This window comes from Tenrec ecaudatus, chromosome 8 (assembly GCF_050624435.1).
Source record: "Tenrec ecaudatus isolate mTenEca1 chromosome 8, mTenEca1.hap1, whole genome shotgun sequence".
In the NCBI taxonomy this organism is placed as follows: Eukaryota; Metazoa; Chordata; class Mammalia; order Afrosoricida; family Tenrecidae; genus Tenrec; species Tenrec ecaudatus.
In genome coordinates, this window is record NC_134537.1 from 99,163,025 (window position 1) to 99,183,933 (window position 20,909).

At 41.3% G+C, this 20,909-nt stretch overlaps 1 protein-coding gene across 1 annotated transcript in view; it reads right to left on the reverse strand.

The window, feature by feature from the left end:
- LOC142455487 (disintegrin and metalloproteinase domain-containing protein 18-like) overlaps window positions 1–20,909 on the reverse strand; it is a 159,375-nt gene that overhangs the window by 21,664 nt on the left and 116,802 nt on the right. The window contains exons 14-15 of the mRNA XM_075557220.1: window positions 19,743–19,932; window positions 15,516–15,596 (exon numbers count right to left, since the gene is read on the reverse strand). Coding sequence (XP_075413335.1) covers window positions 15,516–15,596; window positions 19,743–19,932 — 271 coding nt within the window. The remainder of the gene's footprint in view (window positions 1–15,515; window positions 15,597–19,742; window positions 19,933–20,909) is intronic.

A 20,909-nucleotide genomic window follows, 5' to 3' on the forward strand; every position in this document is an offset into this window, starting at 1 on the left:
TAGAAAGACAAGTGAGAGTGCTTCCTGCTTCACTCCGTAGCAGTTGTCCTCAAAATTTTCCGGTCGAGAAGAACTATGAAAAGGGAAACCCGACAGAGAGGGGGAAGATGGCCGACAGGGACACCCGCATACTCTGAGAGCTCCTCCAAACAAAGCGGGATTGGCGACCAGGTAGCTGAATAGTAAGAGTCTGGTGAGTGAAATATCCCCCTGGGACAGCACCCCAGTCCTACCCCACGTATTTGTCCGGAGCAGGGGTCTAGGTGAAAGAGGACCGGACTAGTGGGACATCTCTGGCCACTAAGCTGCCGTGAGCTCACTGGCGACCGGCTTAGGCTCCATCCCCAAACCGGACGCCAGCCCAGAGCCACTTGCCTGCCCTGCCTACTCCAGCGGCCCACTCCCCACTCCCTATCGCGGATCCCCACTGGGAGAGAAGCTTTCCTCTCCCGCAGTTCCCCTCTCCCCGCAGGGCAGCGATCTGCCCTCGGGCCCACGTCCCTCCCTCCATTCATCCAAGCTCAGGGGAGCGGACCCGCGGGTTGTCTGGCGACCCCCACGGGGGACCATCCACCCGCACCGCTGCCGCGGACCTCTCCACCTGCCCTCCGTGCGCTGGCCTCCCACCCCCGCCCGCCCCCGCCAGCCCCTGGCAGCCTAGCGCCAGCTCCACTCCTGGCGGGGACCCTGCGCTGAGCACTTCCCGCCAACAGGAGCCATAGCCCAACCCGCGCCTGTCCCGGACCCTGAGCTTCCGCGGAGCGCCTCGCCCCGCGCTGCTGAGTCTGCCCACCAAGGGCCCCCCCCCCTGCGCAAGGCACAAGAGTAGGTGCCCTCCCCAGGGTGCTGAGGGGACCCCGGCAGCCGCGACTCTGAGCCTGAGCAGAAGAAGGGCGCCATTGCCCCCTGCGGTTTCGCGCCAAGCCTCCTTTGCCGGCGCCATTACCCCCCGCGGTTTCGCGCCAAAAGGGCGGAGAGCGAACACCATTGTTCGCTGCAGTGTCCCACAGCTGCCTGCGCAGCTATCCAAGGGGCCTCCCCGCGCCCGCTCACAGCCCGGGCAGATCAAACACTCCACCTGCAGTGGAGCCTGGGTCTCGACTTTGCAGTCCCTGAGGAGCCGTCAGTGAGCCAGCTCTCACCACCTGGGGCCCTGTTGGGTCCCCAGTGCCAGCCCTAAGCCTGCCGCAGCCCGCCCCAGCCCGCCCCAGCCACCCCAGGAGACGGCACAGTGGCCTGAGCCTCCACACAATAAGGTTACTCCTGTCTCCCAGAAGCATGGGGCCTATTAAAGGATCAAGGAAAAATCAACAGACCACATCACTCCCAACAAAAAAATCAGAAAAACGAGGCACTTTAACAGACCTAACGTCACTCATAGAAGAAACAGATATAGATCAGCCACAAAAGGAAATCTTCAGAACTCTGCTTGCAGTAATACAGGAGCTAAGAGAAGCAAACCAAAATAAGGATGCAACGATAGAAGGGATGAAATGCACAATAGAGGGGATGAAGTCCACAATAGAGGGGATGAATACTATCCACCAAAAGGAACTGCAGAAACTAACAGAGGAGGTAGCAGAGGCCACACAAAAGGTCACAGAAGCTATATCTAGGCTTGAGGAGGCTGAGAACCGTATCAGTGAACTCGAGGACGCTCAAACCAAACGAAGCAAGCGAGAAAAACAATCAGATAGGAAAATTAAAGAAACAGAAGACAGCCTGAGATCAATGACAGATGCTATGAAGAGGAATAATATTCGAATAATCGGTCTACTGGAACACAACATAACACACAAATCGACCGCCAAGATAGCAAAGGAATTCCTGGAAGAAAATTTCCCCAACCTAACAAAGGAGAATCCGACTCTCATACAGGAAGCAGAGAGGACGCCGGCTAAGCTAAACACCAAGAAGAACACGCCATCTAGAAACCAACATGCCAGCAACACGTACCAGGACAACACGGTCTCAGATGGAAAAGAGGACAGGATAGAAACCCTCCACTCAAACGCAGTACACTGATATGAAGGAAGATAGGCAAAGACCCAAAACACAAAACAGAATATGGCAACCATGAAGCCAGAGATTGTAATAATCACTTTGAATACAAATGGGCTCAATTCATATGTTAAAAGAAAGAGGCTGGAGGATTGGATTAGAAAACATAACCCATCAATCTGCTGCCTGCAAGAGACACACCTTAAGCAAGCAGACAAGCATATGCTGAGAATAAAGGGCTGGAAGACAGTTTACCAAGCAAATGGTAACTCCAGGAAGGCAGGAGTGGCTATCTTAATCTCCGACAAAATGGATCTCAAGATCCAAAACATAAAAAGAGACAAAGAGGGACATTACATAATGCTCAAAGGCTCAGTAAACCAGGAAGCAATAAGCATACTGAATATTTACGCACCTAATAATGGTGCGGCAAATTTCGTCAAACAAACTATTAAAAAAATGACAGAAGAAATCACGGAAACAACAATAATAGTGGGGGACTTCAACACTCCACTATCAGAGAAAGACAGGTCACAGGGAAAGAAGCTCAGCAAAGAGGCCAGAGAGCTAAACAATGTAATTAGGCAACAGGGCCTGATAGACATCTATAGAGCCTTTCATCCAAAAGCAAAAGGTTTCACATTCTTCTCCAATCCACACGGATCTTTCTCAAGAATAGATCACATGCTGGGGCACAAGGCCAGCCTGAGTAAATTCAAACACATAGATATTATCCAGACGTCTTTCTCAGACCACCATGCCATAAAGCTGGAGATTAATAGAAGGGCACCCAGAAAAGCAAGGGTCACCAATTGGAGAATAAACAACGATCTCCTGCGACATGAATGGGTTAAGGTCCAGATCAGAGAGGATATCAGGAAATTTCTAGAAACTAATGAGAACGAGCATACAACATATCAAAACTTATGGGACACTGCAAAGGCAGTTATCAGAGGTAGCTTGATATCACTGAATGCATACATGAAAAAAGAAGAAAGGCGTATGACAGATATGTTAACACAAAACCTCCAACAACTAGAACAGAGTCAACAGAACTACCCCTCCAATAGCAAGAGAAAAGAAATAATAAAAATCAGGGCGGCGTTAAACCAGTGGGAAGACAAAAGAACAATGCAAAGGATTAACGCAACTAGAAGCTGGTTTTATGAACGAATTAATAAAATTGACACTCCCCTGGCAAAGCTTACCAAAGATAGAAAGGAACAATCATCAATAGCCAGGATAAGAGATGAATCGGGGGCAATAACAACAGACCCCAATGAGATAAAAAGGATAATCACAAAGTACTATGAAGGTTTGTATCCTAATGAATTCAGAAACCTGGAAGACATGGATAAATATTTAGAAAAACAATCTATCCCTAGATTATCTGAGACAGAGATCAAGAACCTCAACAAACCCATAGCGAAGGAAGAAATAGAGAGTGTCATCAAAAACCTACCAAGGAAAAAGGCCCCAGGGCCAGATGGCTACACAGCAGAATTTTACCAAACATTCAGGGAAGAGCTGACACCGATCCTCCACAAAGTATTCCAGAACATAGAAAAGAACGGCAAGCTCCCAAACTCATTTTACGAAGCCAGCATTACTTTGATACCCAAACAGGGAAAAGACCCCACAAGTGTAGAGAATTATAGACCAATATCTCTAATGAACATAGATGCAAAAATCCTTAACAAAATATTGGCCAATAGAATACAAAGGAACATCAAACATATCATTCACCACGACCAAGTAGGATTCATCCCAGCGATGCAGGGATGGTTTAACATCCGAAAATCCATCAATATCATACACCACATCGAGAAGAAAAAGGATAAAAACCATATGATAATATCCATAGATGCAGAAAAAGCATTTGACAACATCCAGCATCCATTCCTAATCAAAACACTCATGAAGATAGGATTGGAAGGTAAGTTCCTCAAGCTCATACAAGCTATCTATGAAAGACCAACAGCCAACATCATAGTCAATGGAGAAAAGACAAGAACAATACCACTGAAAAAGGGTACAAGACAAGGATGCCCCCTGTCCCCTCTTCTATTCAATATCGTTTTGGAGGTCCTGGCTAACAACATAAGACAGCGGAAGGACATCAAAGGGATCCAGTTGGGAGAGGAGGAGGTGAAACTATCGTTATTTGCAGATGACATGATCCTATACATTGAAGACCCCCAAAACTCCACAGTTGGAATACTTACAGCAATAGAGGAATACGGAAGGGTAGCAGGATACAAGATCAATAAACAGAAGTCGGTAGGGTTTCTATACACATCGGACAGGGCCATGGAAGAGGCGATTAAGAGGGAAGTACCCTTCACAGTAGCCAAGAACAAACTGAAATACCTAGGAATATACTTAACAAAAAATACTAAAGACCTATATAAGCATAATTATAAAACCCTATTACAGGAAACCAAAAGTGACCTTCACAAATGGATGAAGCTCCCCTGCTCATGGTTAGGTAGGCTGAACATAGTAAAGATGACAGTTCTTCCTAAAGCACTCTACAAGTTCAATGCTATACCAATCCAATTACCATCAACCTTCTTCAAAGAATTGGAAAAACTGACCACCAACTTCATATGGAGAGGGAAGAAACCCAGAATTAGCAGAGAACTCCTCAAGAAGAAGGACACAATTGGAGGACTCGCCCTGCCTGATTTTAATGCCTACTACACAGCTACAGTGGTCAAAACAGCATGGTACTGGCACAATGATAGACACTCAGACCAGTGGAAAAGAATAGAAAGCCCAGGAGTAAAATCATCAGCATATAGACAACTGATCTTCGACAAGGGTCCCAAAAACGTCAAGTGGGAAGCAGATGCCCTCTTTAATAAGTGGTGCTGGAAACAATGGATATCCACATGTAGAAAGTTGAAACAAGACGTCTACCTCACCCCATGCACAAGAATACACTCAAGGTGGATCACAGATCTAGAAGTCAAACCCCAAACCATCAGGACCATTAAGGAAGGAATCGGGACTAATCTCAGAGCACTGGCCCAGGGAGCACATAGGCTCACTGCAACAGGGAAGGGGACACACACAGGTGATCTGGAAATCGACAAATGGGATCTAATAAGAATAAAACACCTGTGCACCTCGAAAGACTTTGCCAAGAGGGTGACAAGGCAACCCACAGACTGGGAGAAGATTTTTAGTAATGACACGTCAGACAAAGGGCTCATTACTAAAATCTACAACACCATCATGACCTGCAAAAAGAGGAAAACAGTTAACCCCCTAAGGAAGTGGGCAAAAGAAATGAGAAGAACTTTCACTAGAGAGGAGATCAATATGGCCAATAAATATATGAGAAAGTGCTCGAAGTCCCTTGCCATAAGAGAAATGCAAAATCAAAACAACCATGAGATACCACCTAACACCCCTGAGGCTAGCCCAGATCAGTAAATCAGAGAGCAACAAGTGTTGGAGGGGCTGTGGTGAAATAGGAACCCTCCTCCACTGCTGGTGGTCGTGCAGATTTGTACAGACACTGTGGAAAGCAATCTGGTGATACCTAAAGAAAATGGAAATTGATCTACCTTACGACCCAGCCATCCCTCTACTGGGCATATACCCGGTTGAAGCAGCAAATAAAACACGACCAGTCATATGCGCTCCAATGTTTATTGCGGCACAATTCACAATAGCAAAGACTTGGAAACAGCCTAAGTTTCCATCGATAGACGAGTGGATTAGCAAACTTTGGCACATACACACAATGGAGTATTATGCAGCACTGAAAAGCACCGATGAGCACATGAAACACGTTATTTCATGGGAAGAGCTGGAAGGAATTATGCTAAGCGAGGTAAGCCAGTCCCAAAGGGACAGGTACAACATGAGTCCCCTGAGGTAAGTACAATCAGCATGACAGAAATGGGGCATTAATCCACCCAAGGGGAGGGTATTGTTTATATCTCCACAGGGAAAGTGGGACCAGACTTCAACCCAGTGTCGCAAGGTGTGAATGCATTATCCCGGCGTGGAGGACGGAACCGGTGGAGAGGTCTGGGAGGCAGGCCCCAGCACCATAAATTAAGTAGATTCCTGCCCCTCCCCCGAAAAGAACTTGTTCCAAAGGACGACATTGACCCTGCAGCTATGGGAGATGGACATATTTGATCAGAGCACACGGGAGCAGATGAAGGGGCAGGAGGAGAGAGTGGAGCACAGCCTGGCCCACCAGGCCGTGATGATGATGTTCCTGAGTAGAGCAGCCAGTCCACAGAGAGAACAACATGGCTGGCCCTACTATGAGACATGATGCCCCTCAGTGACTAAGGGCGATACAGGGGACAGCACCGGAGACACAGTGTGGGAATTGCACCTGACCTGATCCCACCACACCGAGACAATGCACTGGGGGAGTTCAGCGGAACAGCAAGGGAATGGAGTGGCAAGGTCCCCAGGGAATGCTGAAAGTGGACTTTGGGGCCAGGGCGTGGTGCCCCAACAGACTGGACTGGAAAACGCTCCTAAGGGCCAGCAAAGATCCCTGAACTAACTACAAGCTTTTCTCTTGTGAACTGTTTTGTTCTGTTCTTTTTCAGTGGTTTGTTTTGGTTGTTTTGTTGTCTGGTTATATACTGTTGCTTTGTGTTCCTCTGTCTAGTTTTCGTGCATGTTAGTGACTCCACAGGTCTGTCTGAATAGGACAGGCTGGATGAACTATCTGGATGAAAAACAACGGGACCGACAGTTCCGGGGGGACTTGGGGTGGGGGGTAGGGGGGGGTAAGGAAGTGGTGTTAACAAACCCAGGGACAAGGGAAAAACATGGGACCCCAAAGGGTAGAGAAGGGGGAGTGGCAGGCCTGGTGGGAAATGATCAAGGGTAAGGTTGCTTAGAGAAGAGGTATACTCTAGCCCAGGTGGCAATGAAGCATGGTAGTAGGGCAGGAGGAAGGTCAAAGGAGATGGAGGAAAGAGCTAGGAGTCAAAGGGCATTCATGGAGGTCTAGACAAAGACATGTACATGCAAATATATATAGGAGGTTGGGGAAATAGATCTTTGTGTCTATATTTATAGGTCAAGTATTAAGGTGGCAGAAGGACCTTGGGCCTCTACTCAAACACTCCCTCAATGCATGAATACCTTCTTTTATTAAATTGGAACTCTATGATGCTCACTCTCCCGACACAACAGCTGGAGCCAACATGGGTGAACAAGTAAATGTGGTGAAGAAAGCTGATGGTGCCCGGCTATCAAAAGAGATAGTGACTGGGGTCTTAAAGGCTTGAAGATAAACAAGCGGCCATCTAGCTCAGAAGCAACAAAGTCCACATGGAAGAACACACCAGCCTGTGGGATCGAGTGGTCCCAAAGGGATCAGTTACCAGGCATCAAAGAACAAAAAATCATATCATTGACTGCACACCTCCATGATACGATCGCTGAAGACAAATGGGTGCATAAACAAATGTGGTGAAGAAAGCTGATGGTGCCCGGCTATCAAAAGAGATAGTGTCTGGGGTCTTAAAGGCTTGAAGGTGAACAAGCGGCCATCTCGCTCAGAAACAAATAAGCCCACATGGAAGAAGCACACCGGCCAGTGCGATCACGAGGTGCCCAAGGGACCAGATATAAGGCATCATGCAAAAAAAAAAAAGATATAAGTGTGTGTATGTATGTGTATTTATGTGTATATGTATATATGTATGTGTATATATATATTATATTAAATGAAGGGGGAAGTGCAGAGTGGAGACCCAAGGCCCAAGTGTCAGCCAATGGAGATCCCCTCATAGAGGGGCTTAGGAGAGGAGATGGGTTAATTAGGGTGTGAGGTAGTATCGATGAAGAACACAGCTTTCCCCCAGATCCTGGATGCTTCCTCCCCCCAACTACCATGATCCGAATTCTACCTTGCAGGGCTGGATAGGACAGAGGCTGTACACTGGTACATAGGAGGGTTGGAGATACAGGGAATCCAGGGTGGATGATACCTCCAGGACCAAGGGCGTGAGGGACGATGCTGGGAGAGTGGAGGGTGAGTGGGTTGGAAAGGGGGAACTGATTACAAGGAGCCACATGTGACCTCTTCCCTGGGAGAGGGACAGCAGAGAAGGGGGGAAGGGAGACCCCGAATAGGGCAAGATATGACAAAATAACGAGGTATAAATTACCAAGGGCATATGAGGGAGGGGGGAAAAGGGAGGGAGGGGGGGAAAAAAAGGAGGACCTGATGCAAGGGGCTTAGGTGAAGAGCAAATGCCTTGAGAGTGATTGGGACAGGGAGTGTATGGGTGTGCTTTGTACAATTGATGTATGTATATGTATGGATTGTGGTAAGAGTTGTTGGAGTCCCTAATAAAATGTAAAAGAAAAAAAAAAAAAAAGAATACAAAAAAAAAAAAAATTTTCCAGTCATTTTACACTCTGAATCGTGTGCCAAAGGAGCACTTGGAAAGGACTGCAAGAGCTGATATTTAATAGATGATATATATATTTTTTGTTTGCATAAATAAAAGTGGGAAAATATTGAGGAAGATACACTGCATTTGCAAAAATGCTCTAAATTCTTTTGAGCAATGATTCTATGAGAAAGCATCATGAAAGAATAAGTTATATTAGATGTTTCAATTGGTCACATACATTTCATGTCTTTATATATTGTATATATGCAAATACTAATTATATTATCTGCAAATATTTTAAATTTTCTAACAGCAAGGATGTTGGTCTACACAGTTAAGCAATTTTTTTGAAAATGTAATCACTGTACATGTATTTTGAAATGTATGATGACGTAATTTATGTTTCAAATGTTCACGTTGCTGCTAGGCGCAGTAGTCATTTTCAAATCCTAACAGTTCTGTGTCCAGCACAATGACCCCGGGCTGCTGCTTCCGGCATATTCACAACTGTTGAGACATTTAAGCCCATGATCATGCAGGCACCAGGCATCTTGTTGATAGCCTTCCTCTTTTTCACTGTGTTAGACCTGGTTGACTAGAGAAACAAATCCAGAAAAGGCTATTTCATTGGGTAAGTAGATACTCGTTAGGGTTAACGCCTTATTTCCCTCCCCTGCCATAGCCCTAAGAAACTATTGACATAGTTACTGTCTTACTGTCTATGGATTTACCTATCTTGGATTTCATATAAAGAAAAGCATACCCCTCATAAAATAAAATAAAACACAGAAAAACTGCAACCCAAAAGAAATCAGAAAATAATAAAAACTAGAACAAATAAAAATGGGTTAAAGAGGCAAAACAAATGAAAAGATGTTAAAATTTAACCTAACTGTATTTCATCACTTCACTTTCTGATCCACTCTGTCTGAGGACAAGGCGATCTCATACCGCTGGTCAATGGTCTGAGAGATTTCAATGGAGAATTAATATCCTTGGGGACTCCTGGAATGGATGTTTTACTTCAAATAGAATCCATAGCTTTCTGCAAACTTGTTTCTCAAAATTTAGCCCTTAATGCATTTCCCTTCTCTGATCTTTGGGGTTTTTATCCTTTATACTCCTTGGGATCACACAGGGTGTTATGCTTCTGTGGGAGCTTAGTTGACACCTCATTTAGATAACTGCTTGTTTTAGGATAAGATTTTAAGATCCCTGATACTATTCTTTCTGATAGCCCAGCTCGATCTGCTTTCCTTACACGTTGCTATAGCACCCATATTTTCAGTAATCACTTCATGAGGGCAAATATCCTAAGAATTTATTGTTCTTAGGCTTGAACTTGCAGTTAACTACAAGTTCAAAGCCCATTCCGAAATCTAACATATCCATTCCTGCTTCCCTTTGTAAAGGTGGCTGTTGGTCAGGGCCATCAAGTCAGTTCTGACACTATGTGCAACAGAACAAACCGCTGCTAGCCTAGTCAATCCTCACAATTGTTCTTCTGCTTAAGCCCATCATTGCAACCATGGTGTCAATGGTTGTCATGGTATCTTTTAGAGAGTTTTATTATTTCCCCAGGGACTGGTCTCTCCAGACTCCTAGGGATCCAAAAGGACCGATTAGAACTGCCCCCTATGGATTTAGAAAAAAATTTTTATGAAAATAGAAAGCTTCATCTTTCAGAGTGGCTGGTGGTTTCAAACTGCTGACCTTGAAGTTAGCAGCCCACATATAACCAGTACATTATCAGGACTCTGTACATCAGAATTAGCTCGATGACAGAACGTTTGGCTTTGGCCTCTTCTGATAATATGTCCGAAGTACAGGAAAACAAATTTCTGCATTCTTGTTTCTAAGGAGCAATTATGCTATACTTTTTTCCAAGAATAGATTTGTTTTAGCAATCCATGATACTTTCAATAGTCTCTGCCAGCACCACAATTCACGGATATCAATTCTTCAAGAGTCTTCTTTATTTGACATTCAATTCACATGCACATGAGGTGACTGAAAATACCATGGCTGTGGTCAGTCACACTTTAGTCCTCTCATAGTGACATCCTTGCTTTTTAACACTTTAAAGTGTTGCAACCTCCTAAGGTCTTGCACAGATGTATCCTAATATAATGGATGTCTGCTCTCTTCCCTGCTGCTTCCATGGACATTCATTGTGAATCCAAAGAGGAAGAGACCTGAGGAGGAGCATTATCATTTTTTTCAGATAATAAGTAAGTAACCTCCATGGGGCCTTAGGTAATTCTAACAATAATTGTAAATTAGCTAATGGTATGAATTTAAAATACTATTGTGTTAAGGGAGATATTCATACATAGGAAAGCTTTTTAGACTTAAAAATGGGATGTTTACTAATACATATTAATTAATTAATTAACCAAGTGAATGAATTCTGTTTGAGAAAATAATGAGAGCTAAACAGAAGGCACAGAATTCCATGCTATTTGTTCACTATGGCGAAATGTGTCTGCAGAACTAAGGCATGTCTGCTTAAAAGTCTACTTTATCAGTAATTAATATTACCCTCTGATCTGTCTTGGAAGAAGTACGGCTCCTTAGAGGCAAGGATGATGAGACCTCTTCTTACATACTTTGGACATATTGTCTGGAGAACACCGTGCCTTGTACAGCGGAGGGACAGTGACAAAGAGGAAGGAACTCAGTGATGTTTTGATCCAATGGCTGTAGCAACGTGCTCAAGCTTGGGGATAATTGGGAGGATGACTCAGGACCAGACAGTGTTTACTTCCATTGTGCACAGGGGCACCAACAACAGTAACAACAATATTGTTCTTCTGCTCGGTTTAAAAAAATTTTTTTTCCAACCTGTGATTTTAACTTATTTTTGTTTTTTGTCTGAAATATGTTTCTTGTGCAGTGTTTTAATGTGTTGTGTTTTCTTATTCATTCTGCTCTTGTTGCTCATGACTAATGCATTTAGCTCATCTATATTCAGAGTAATTATCAATAGGTATATGTGTTAGCTGATTTCTCTAGGAAAACAAAACCAGGACACTTATGATTATATATGTAAAAGGATAGGCTTATACAGCCCAAAGGAATACAACAGCTAATTAGTCCACAGAGAGGGCTCAGTCCACCTCGCTTTCATGGGACATTTAATATACTGAGGGAACTTCCAAATCATGCTGGCCACTAGTCCAAGGTCAAGGGAGCAAATAGCGAAGTGACTGGCTGGAGGCAGAGTCTGCCCACAGGCAAGGCTACAGCAGGAAGATGAGCTGTCCAGGCGCAGCGGAGGCCAGTAGGGCAGCAGCATAGCAAAGCTGGTCACAATGGAGCCTCCAGGCGTAGGGACGCATGGCCCAGCTCCACAATCCGCCATGTCCCACGGGTTGGTTGGATCACAGGTAACAGGGAGCAGCTTGGCGGCAGTGCACTGTTCTGATCACCAGGGAGAAAGCGGAAGAGGCCAGCCTAGAGTTATTTATCTCAGTTTCCCTCCAATCAAGCTGATACCTGATTGACAGGCTAAACTCGGCGCAATGTTCCAAATGGGGGCGTGTTGGCACAAAGAACTGAACTATCACAGTGTACATTTATTTTTGTCATTTTTATTTTGGGTGATCCTGGTTTCTTGATTTCAATATATTTTCCTGTGCTAAGTTCACTTAGTTATGGAATTCACAACTTTCTGTCTTTCAGTCCTGTTTTAAGTGTTTGCTGAGCCTTTCAAACTTTCTCATTTTTGTCAAGGTTTATTACTGTATTTTGAGGGTTCTTTAAAATTATTTTTCCAAATTTAAAATGTCTATCTAGCTAGTATCTTGACTTTCTATGTTTTAAAGTTCTATACCTATACCATTTATTCTTTCTTTTCTTTGTAATTATTATTATTTAGAAATTGAAGTCTCTTTCCTTATCTTCAGTCTGGTAGTTTTATTTTATATATATATTATATATATATATAATATATATATATATATATATATATTTGGGTCAATTTTAGGGAGACATTATTGATAGACTCCCTGAAATAAAGTTTATTGTGCCAACCTGGCTGATGAACAAATGTGAGGTTAATTGGAGGGCAGAGAGATAAATGGCTCAGTGAAACTTGCCTTTCTAGTTCAAGGGTCTCTTGTTTTGTGATGGTCAGACCAGGGTGCAGCTGCCTTAGCCAGTTCCCTGCTTCAGTTGGCAAGGCTCACTTCCTGCAAGACCTCCCTGAGGAGAAGCTGCATGGACCTACTCCGATGCAGCCCTGGGTGCATTAGCAGCCGTGTGGAGACCCCTGGCAGCACTGAGATGCTTACAAATTCACTGATTCAGCTTTCCTCCTGCAGTCGGTATCATTGTGTGTGTTTTGTGAGATGGAGGAGGACTTTGTGGATTGGCGTCAGACATATGGGTTAATGTTGGACTTTCAGGCTTGGACAGCACAGAGTTAGGATGTTTTCTTGATGTGCACTTAACCTTTATATAAAACTCTCTTATACATTAGTTTCTGTAGATTTGTTTCTCTAATGTACCCAGACTCACACACTCCCATTAGTACTTCATAGAAGATTTGGATGGTTTTTCAAATTCTCTACTTCACCATTGTATTTGAGGGACAAATTTTCTGTATACATAATTTTTGGTTGGCAAGTTTTTATTGTTTATATTTCCTTTTACTTTTCCCATCTTTTAAATGACCTTTTGTTTTCTTTAGATAGGGTGTTCTTGATGTCATCCCATGGTATTGAAGGAAGATGTTTAAGCTGCACTAAAGGCATTAACTAAGAACAAGTCTTCAGGAATTGATGGAACACCAATTGATATGTGTCAACAAGCAGATGAAGCACTCGAGGCACCCACTAGTCTATGTCAGGAAATCTGGAAGACAGCTACTTGGCCAAAAGACTGGAAATGATCCATATGTGTACCTAGTCCAAAGAAAGGTGACCCAATAGAATCTGCAACTTGTAAAATAATATATGCAAGTAAAATTTTGCTGAAGCTTATCCAACAGAAGTCCAGGCCAGATTCAATACAGGACATGGAACACACAAGATATTATTTCTGGTTTGGGATGGGAATTGGCTGAAAGCACAGAAAGATTATTATTTATGCTTTAGTGACTATGCAAATATATTCAACAGTGTGGGTTATAATAAACTATGGACAAGGACAGTCTTGAAAAGAAATGGCATTCCAGAATACTTAATTGTGCTCATATGTAACCTGTACACAGATCACAAGGCAGATGTAGGCCTAGATAAAGGAAATATTATATGGTTTAAAATCAATAAAGGTGTGGATAAGTGTTATATACATGAGTGCTTATCTCCCCTGAACCAGAAAAGCAGCATGCCTCTCTGGCCCCACACACTTTACTTCACTGGACCTCACTCTGTAACTTCATTTTTGTTTCAGAAAATGAAGGACATAAAAAAAAAACAACAATTTGAAGACACAGAAGAGATGAAGAAATAAAACAAAGGAGGTGCCGTCAGCCATCCAAACAGAGTTTGAAAAATGTTTTCAAAAATGGAATTGCAGATTTGACAGATTTATTAAGTGTAATGGAGAGTACTTTGATGGTGATAGGTTGTTTTGTTTTAAAAAGTTAAGTACATAGCTTTGAGGGGAGTCCCTTTCATGGGTGGGCTATCCCTCTATACTCACCTTATTGTTCAATCTGCATGCTGAGCAAACAATCAAAGGATGTGGGTTCTCTAAGGAAGAACTTGGCATCAGGTTACAGAAAGGCTTATCAACAATCTCTGATATACATTGATACAACCCTGCTTGCTGAAAATGAGACAGAATTGAAGCACTTGTGGAGGAAATAAGAAATTAAAGCCTTTCAATGTAAGAAAAAATCCTCAACTGGAATAATAATTTATCTTGTGATAAATGGGGAAACAATTGATGTTGTAAGGATTTTGTCTTTCTTGGATGCATAATTAACACCCATGGGAGCAGCAGTCAAGAGATTGAAGTGCTCACTGCATTGGGTACATCTGCTGCACAAGATTGAACGTGTTAGAAAGCCAGGCGTCACTTTGAGGACTGAGGTGCCCCTCACTGAAGCCGTAGGATTTTCAATCCCTTCTTACGTATGTGAACGTTCGACTTTGAATAGAGAGGACTGGGGAAGAATCAATGCAGCTGACCCTGGAGCTGGTGAAGCCTATGGAAAGCAACATGGACTGCCAGGAGACAAACCAACGTGTCTTGGCAGAAGTACAACCAGAGTGCTCCTTAGAGGCAAGAATGGCAAGCCTTGGTCTCAAGTACCTTGGACCTGTTATCAGGAGAGAGCAGTATGGGAGCAGGAGATCAGGCTTGATAAAGAGGAGGGGCAGCCAAAAGGAAGAAGAATCGCCTCCGTGGGATCAACATAAGAACAATCTTGTAGCTGGCGCAGGACCATGTGTGCAGTATCTCCTCCTGTTGTACATAGAGCCACTACGGGCTGTGAATCATCCAACAGCACCCAAACAACCAGACAAGAGTTCCCTGCACTCTGGAGATACCGTTTTGTTCAATATATTTGAACAATAGGCTGGGTATGATGCTCGGGTCCCTTCTCATTGCCTTATCTCTGTTCACTTTGGTAGTTCTTGAAGATGTGGGCTTATGTCTTTAATTGTTAGTAATGTAAAGCAGTTAGATTGAAATATAAATAAATAATGAAAGAAAAAATTTGCGCAAGGATGGATTTGCTCTTAGTGAAATATTCATAAGAATAATTACACCATTACTTAACAGACCAACATTTCTCTTAAGTATTCTCTCTAGTAAATATTATATACCCATAATTATTAAAACTATGAGGGAGAACAAAATAGAGTCACCATCTGTTAGCAATAGAAAATATATTTTTATATAAAATACACATTTTATTTAAACATGCTAATTCACAAATTATGTTTACATTAATTTCAGCACATATACAGTTATCTAATATTGAAATGATCTTACATGATATTCTTTAGATGAATGTGCTATCTCTAGGAAAGATCATATTAATAGTAAGAAATTTTCAATTATCCTAAACAGAATAACTGTTCACCTTCAATTAGCCGCAAAAATAATATGCAATTTCTAAGGATGTGCATATGAAGACTAGTCAGATAGATGATAGTTGCTTACCCCATTTCCTTGGCATTTTGCAGTGGCATTACAGTTATGCTCTATTAAATTGACTTCTTTGCAGGTTTGATTTAAACAGTACTAAAATGAACAAAATATAACAGTTTATCATAAGCATTCAAAACTTGAAATCCTTATTTATTATATATACATACATACACACACAGAGGGTACACATACACATATTTCACTCAGCATAATATTTTCAATGTTTATCCATGAACTCTCTTGCAATTTTTATTATTAATCATTATGGCTGATTTTATATATGTATATGAATGCATATATATACACACTACACATTTTGTTTTACCTACTCATCTGTGCTTATAGGCCATCGAAAAACTGGAAAGTCTTAAAAACTGGAAAGACTTAAAAGTTATTGTGATATTAAAACTTTTCATGAATTATAAAGTTATTTAATTCTGTCAATAATTTAGTTACCTAGTGCTGCTGTAAAACTCCAAACAAAACAATTACCACAAGTAAGTAGAGTTAAATAAATTAATATTTTCACAGTTTTGACGAGTAGATGTCCAAATTCAGTGTGGGTCGAAGAGGAGGTTCTTCCTGATTAGGAGTCCTGAGAATTCTGTGATGCCCATTAGCCTTCCTTCTTCATATTTCTTAACATTCATCTTTCCTGTGTGTATCACTGTCTATACTTCTGTTTTTATACATTAGAACTGATTAGGCTTACAACCTATCCTATTCTATATGATGTATTTAACACAGCAAAAGAAAAAAATAAGTTGTAAATAAGATCACATCTCCAGTTTGGGAAGCCAGATATTTCATTGGTGTATGTAATTGATACATAACATGCCACTCTTTGGATCCCCCAAATTAATGCCTTCCTTATGTGCAAATTAATTTGTCCTATCACAATCAGATTATATATAAACAGCTAATTATCCCCAAATTTAAAGAATATTGAAAAGGAACATAATTTGCATCCTCTAAGGAAAACAAAAACCACTCTTGACATGACATAAAGCAAAGAGAGTAAAATTCTTCAGCAAAAGATTAGAGATGAAAAAAATGAACAGAAGTATATAGATCTACATGGAGGATATGGCAAGAAACAATACTTTCACATTTTGATATGCCTGTTTAATAAAAATTTCTACAACTTTGTACCCAATCTTTTAATGGGGCTTTCTGCCCCATTGAGAAATATAGTCTGGCAAGCCCACAGTGGCAGCTCCACTCTGTCCTATAGAGTCACTCTCAATCAGAATCAACCCAATGGCAGGGAGTTTGGTATTTGGGTTTTGGGTTAAGTTGACTTTACAAGATGTGAGGACCTGTTTCAGGGACTTGCCTTTACTGATAATGTATCCAAATATGGGAGACAAAGTCTTGTCCCCCTCACTTCTAGGGTGCATTCTGGCTGTAATTCCTTCAAGGCAGATTTGTTTGTTCTCTGACCAATCCATCATCTTGCCTATATTCCTTACCAATGCCATAATGGATAGGCACCACTTCTCAAGTCTTCCTTATTAGTAGTCCAGCTTCTACATGTTATGAAGTGATTGGAAATACTAAATGGCTAATTCCATGCTAATTTAGCCCTCAAAATTACATCTTTGCTTTTGAAACTTTTTTTCCCCAAGTGTAATATAGCATTTGATTTCTAGACTACTGTTTCCATTACCATTGATTGTGGAGCTAAGTAAAATGAAATCTTGTAAAACTTTAGCTTTTTCCACATTTACCATGATGGTTTTCATTGGTCCAATTGTTTACATTTTTTTCTGAGCACTATATAGTTTTAATCTGCTTCATTATATACTTCCAGTCCTCTTTCAACAAGCAAGTTGCTAATTAGCTGTGATTTTTATTGCAAGCTGTTAATTAGCTATGATTTTTTTCTTACAGTCTAGCTTTGAAGATTATTCACTTATCATACATATTGGATGAACCACAATAAAAATCACTGACATTGAACCTATGCCCACTTAAAACAACTCTGTAGGACAGGGTGGAACTTCCCCTGTTAGTCCGAGATTATAGCGCTTTACAAGAGTAGAAATTCCAGGAGTGTCTGGTAGTTTTGAGATGATGACCTTGAAATTAGCAGTTTAATGTGTAACCACTACTCTACTAGGTTTCCTGGTTATATATTGAATATATGTGGTGAAATGATGCAACCATGACACACACCTGTCTTGATTTTAAGCTGCGTAGCATTTTCTTGTTCTGTACAAACGACTGCCTTGTGGTTTATGTATAGATTATGCATGAGCACAATCAAGTGTCTAGCAATCTGATTCTTATAGTTTATGGTCCATAATTGCCTCTGCCTCATCAATAAATCACAAGTAAACATCTTTCTGATAGTCTCTGATTTTAGCCAGGTCTCTTTGTATCAGCAACTGGATGCCTCATTCCACAATCTCTTCGGAATCTTCCTTGAAATTTCTGGAAGGTTCCTGTAAATATACTATTACAAATGTTTTGAAATTATTTTCAACAACATTACACTTCAATGTAATATTTATTGTATTGTTTGATAACTTGCAAATTACTATATTAAATCTCCTTTCTTTGGAATGGGCACACACATGGATCTCTTTAAGCCAACAGCAAGGTTACTGTCTTCCAAAATTTTTGGCTTAAACTAGTTAGTGAGTGTTCCTACCACTGCATCACTTTGTTGAAACATTTCAGTTGGTATTCCATCAATTCCTGGAGACTTGCTTCTTGCCTTCACTGCAGCTTTGGCTTATTCCTTCAACTATATTCTTGATATGATTGTATGTTCATGAATTCTGGTGGACTTCCTTCCATCATCCTTTTGATGTCTCTTACATCAGTCATTTTTTGCCTATACAATCTTCCAACATTCCAAATTTAACCTTCAGGTCTTTCAGCTTGATAAATGCTGGGCATGTTTTCCTTTTGAATCTTTGTTCTTCTATTGCTTTTCATGAAATATAACACATATTTGCAGTTGAGCAGTTCTATTAACCTCATTTTTACCAGTATAATTTTGGAGGTTTAACAGACTCTGGGATCTTCCAAAACTTCAGGTAAAATTCAGAACAGTAGTGGAACAATAAATATTATAATTGATACCATAGATCCTAGTTGAAAGCAGGGAATGCTAGAAAGATATTTACCAATTTTACTGACTCTGCAAAGGCACTAGACTGTGTGAGTCATAACAAATTATGGATAATCTTGTGAAGAATAACAGTGCTAGAAAAGTTCAATCTGATGCTACAGAACCTGCATGTAGACCAAGAGGTAGCTGTTCACAAAGGAAAAGGGGATACGGCATGTTTTGAAATAAGGCAAGGTACAGCTGAGGGTTAGGAACTTACACCAAACCTATCCAACAGGCATGCTGACAAACATTTCAAGAAGGTAAAATCTCTGAAGAACATGGTAACATAATTAAAGGAAAACTCATTAACAGCTTGCTATATGCTGTTGACATAACCTTACATTATAAAGACAAAGATGACTTGAAATACTTGATAAAGGTAAGAACTACAACCTTAAGTGTGTATCACACTTTGAAATAAAGATAACAAAAATTCTATAGATGTACTCATAAACAACACTATAACAAAATGTGGAAAATACTGAAGTTGTTGAGGATTTCATTTAACTTGGGCCCATAATTAATGGCCATAGAAATAGCAGTCAGTAAGTCCAACGATTGATGAAGGAGAAGCCAATACCCTATGAGAGTGATCTGGGCACACATAAACACACATACAGACACACAAACTCACTCACACGATGGATGTGCAGAGTGGAGACAGGGACAACCATTGATTGGGAAGTTTGATTTGATAAATTCTCTAAGCTGTAGAATGAAAAAAAAATGAGTGTCTGATATGAAAACTCCATATCCAATGCTATATTGTATTGGGAAAATCTGTAGCAAAAGACAGCTTAGAAGTGTTAAAACATCAAAGATGACACTTTCCAGACCAAGGTGCCTATGATTTGCTTGATAAACCGTCATGCAATTCACAATAAAAAGTTAAAAAATAAAAAGATGTACATGTCTTCAACACTAGTATTGGTGACAGGTAAAATAATGTCCTTAGATATATGAAACTTAGTTTACTTATCTTTTAAATATTATGTGGGGGATAAGTTATAGTACCAAGTTCAAATTAATGCAATATGACTTGATAGTCATTATGGGTTATAATATTTTATCATAAAAATAAATATAACTAAAGATGAAATAACATGTTTTATTACCATTCCTTCACCACAGACTGTTCCATCAGCTACATAGGCATAATCCCTTCCATCTGAGTTCACTGAGGACCCAGTAGGTATGGATATACATGCATAATCTTGAATATATGAATAAACTGTATATGGAATATCACTTTTGTAAGTATGCTCATGGGGCCAAACACAAGCTAATTTTCTACAGAGATCATCCCTAAGGAGAAAAGCAAAAATATTTCACCATTTAATATTTTAATGCTACTAGATGTCATGTGGATAATAAAATAAATCTTGTCAGTTGATGCTAAGTTTTAGAGAAAACCAAAAACATATTACTGGGACAAATAAGTGCAATCCCTTAATTAGCATTGTAGCACAATTGAAATACAGATAAATGTACAAATTTAACTTAATTTCCTTTTACAAAAGGCAATTTTGTTGTCCAGCTTCTATTTGTTTAAGCCCTCATCAGAATTTAGCACACTTTGGGGGCGGGGTATGCCTTGCTATCTCCTACATTGAGATAACTTGTCAATGAGCATGAATAATTACTCATTTTGCATCAATTGAACTCATTTTTATGCACATGGCACATAGCTGGACTGTGCCAAATTTATTTTGATCCTAAGTTTACCCCCAATAGTCTTACATACCCAATCCTCTCTTGAAAATATAGGAACTGAGAGGAGGGGGGAAATGGCGACCAGATAGGACTCATTTCTCCGGAGCTCCTGCTAAGGCAAAGGAAATGGGGAGGGAGGTCCTGAAATTAGAACTAGGGTACCAGGGTCTCTCCTGAACCCCTTTTTGCATGGGACTTCCACTCACAAAGCAAACCAAGAATGCTCTAAAGCGCTCTAGCTTTGGCGAACCCTCGGGAACCAGCTGTGCCCTTGCTGGGAGCAGGCAGACACCAGAGAGGGGACAGAATCCCAGACACAAGGGGAACCCAACGGCGGAGCTCTCCCGTGGTTGACTGCCTTTAGCTCATGGCCTGGGGAGTGGTGGTGGCGGCAAGAGTAGAAGAAAAAGTAGATTATTACCTCAGGGAGATTACAGCGTGGGAGAAAATTGGTGGAAGGAAAGTCGGGAGTCCAGGGAGCATATGTAGTTCCAATTAGCCCAGAAGGAACAACCCCCCTGCTAAGCTGAATCTCTCCCTCTGCAGGTCAACCTGACCGCTCCCAAATC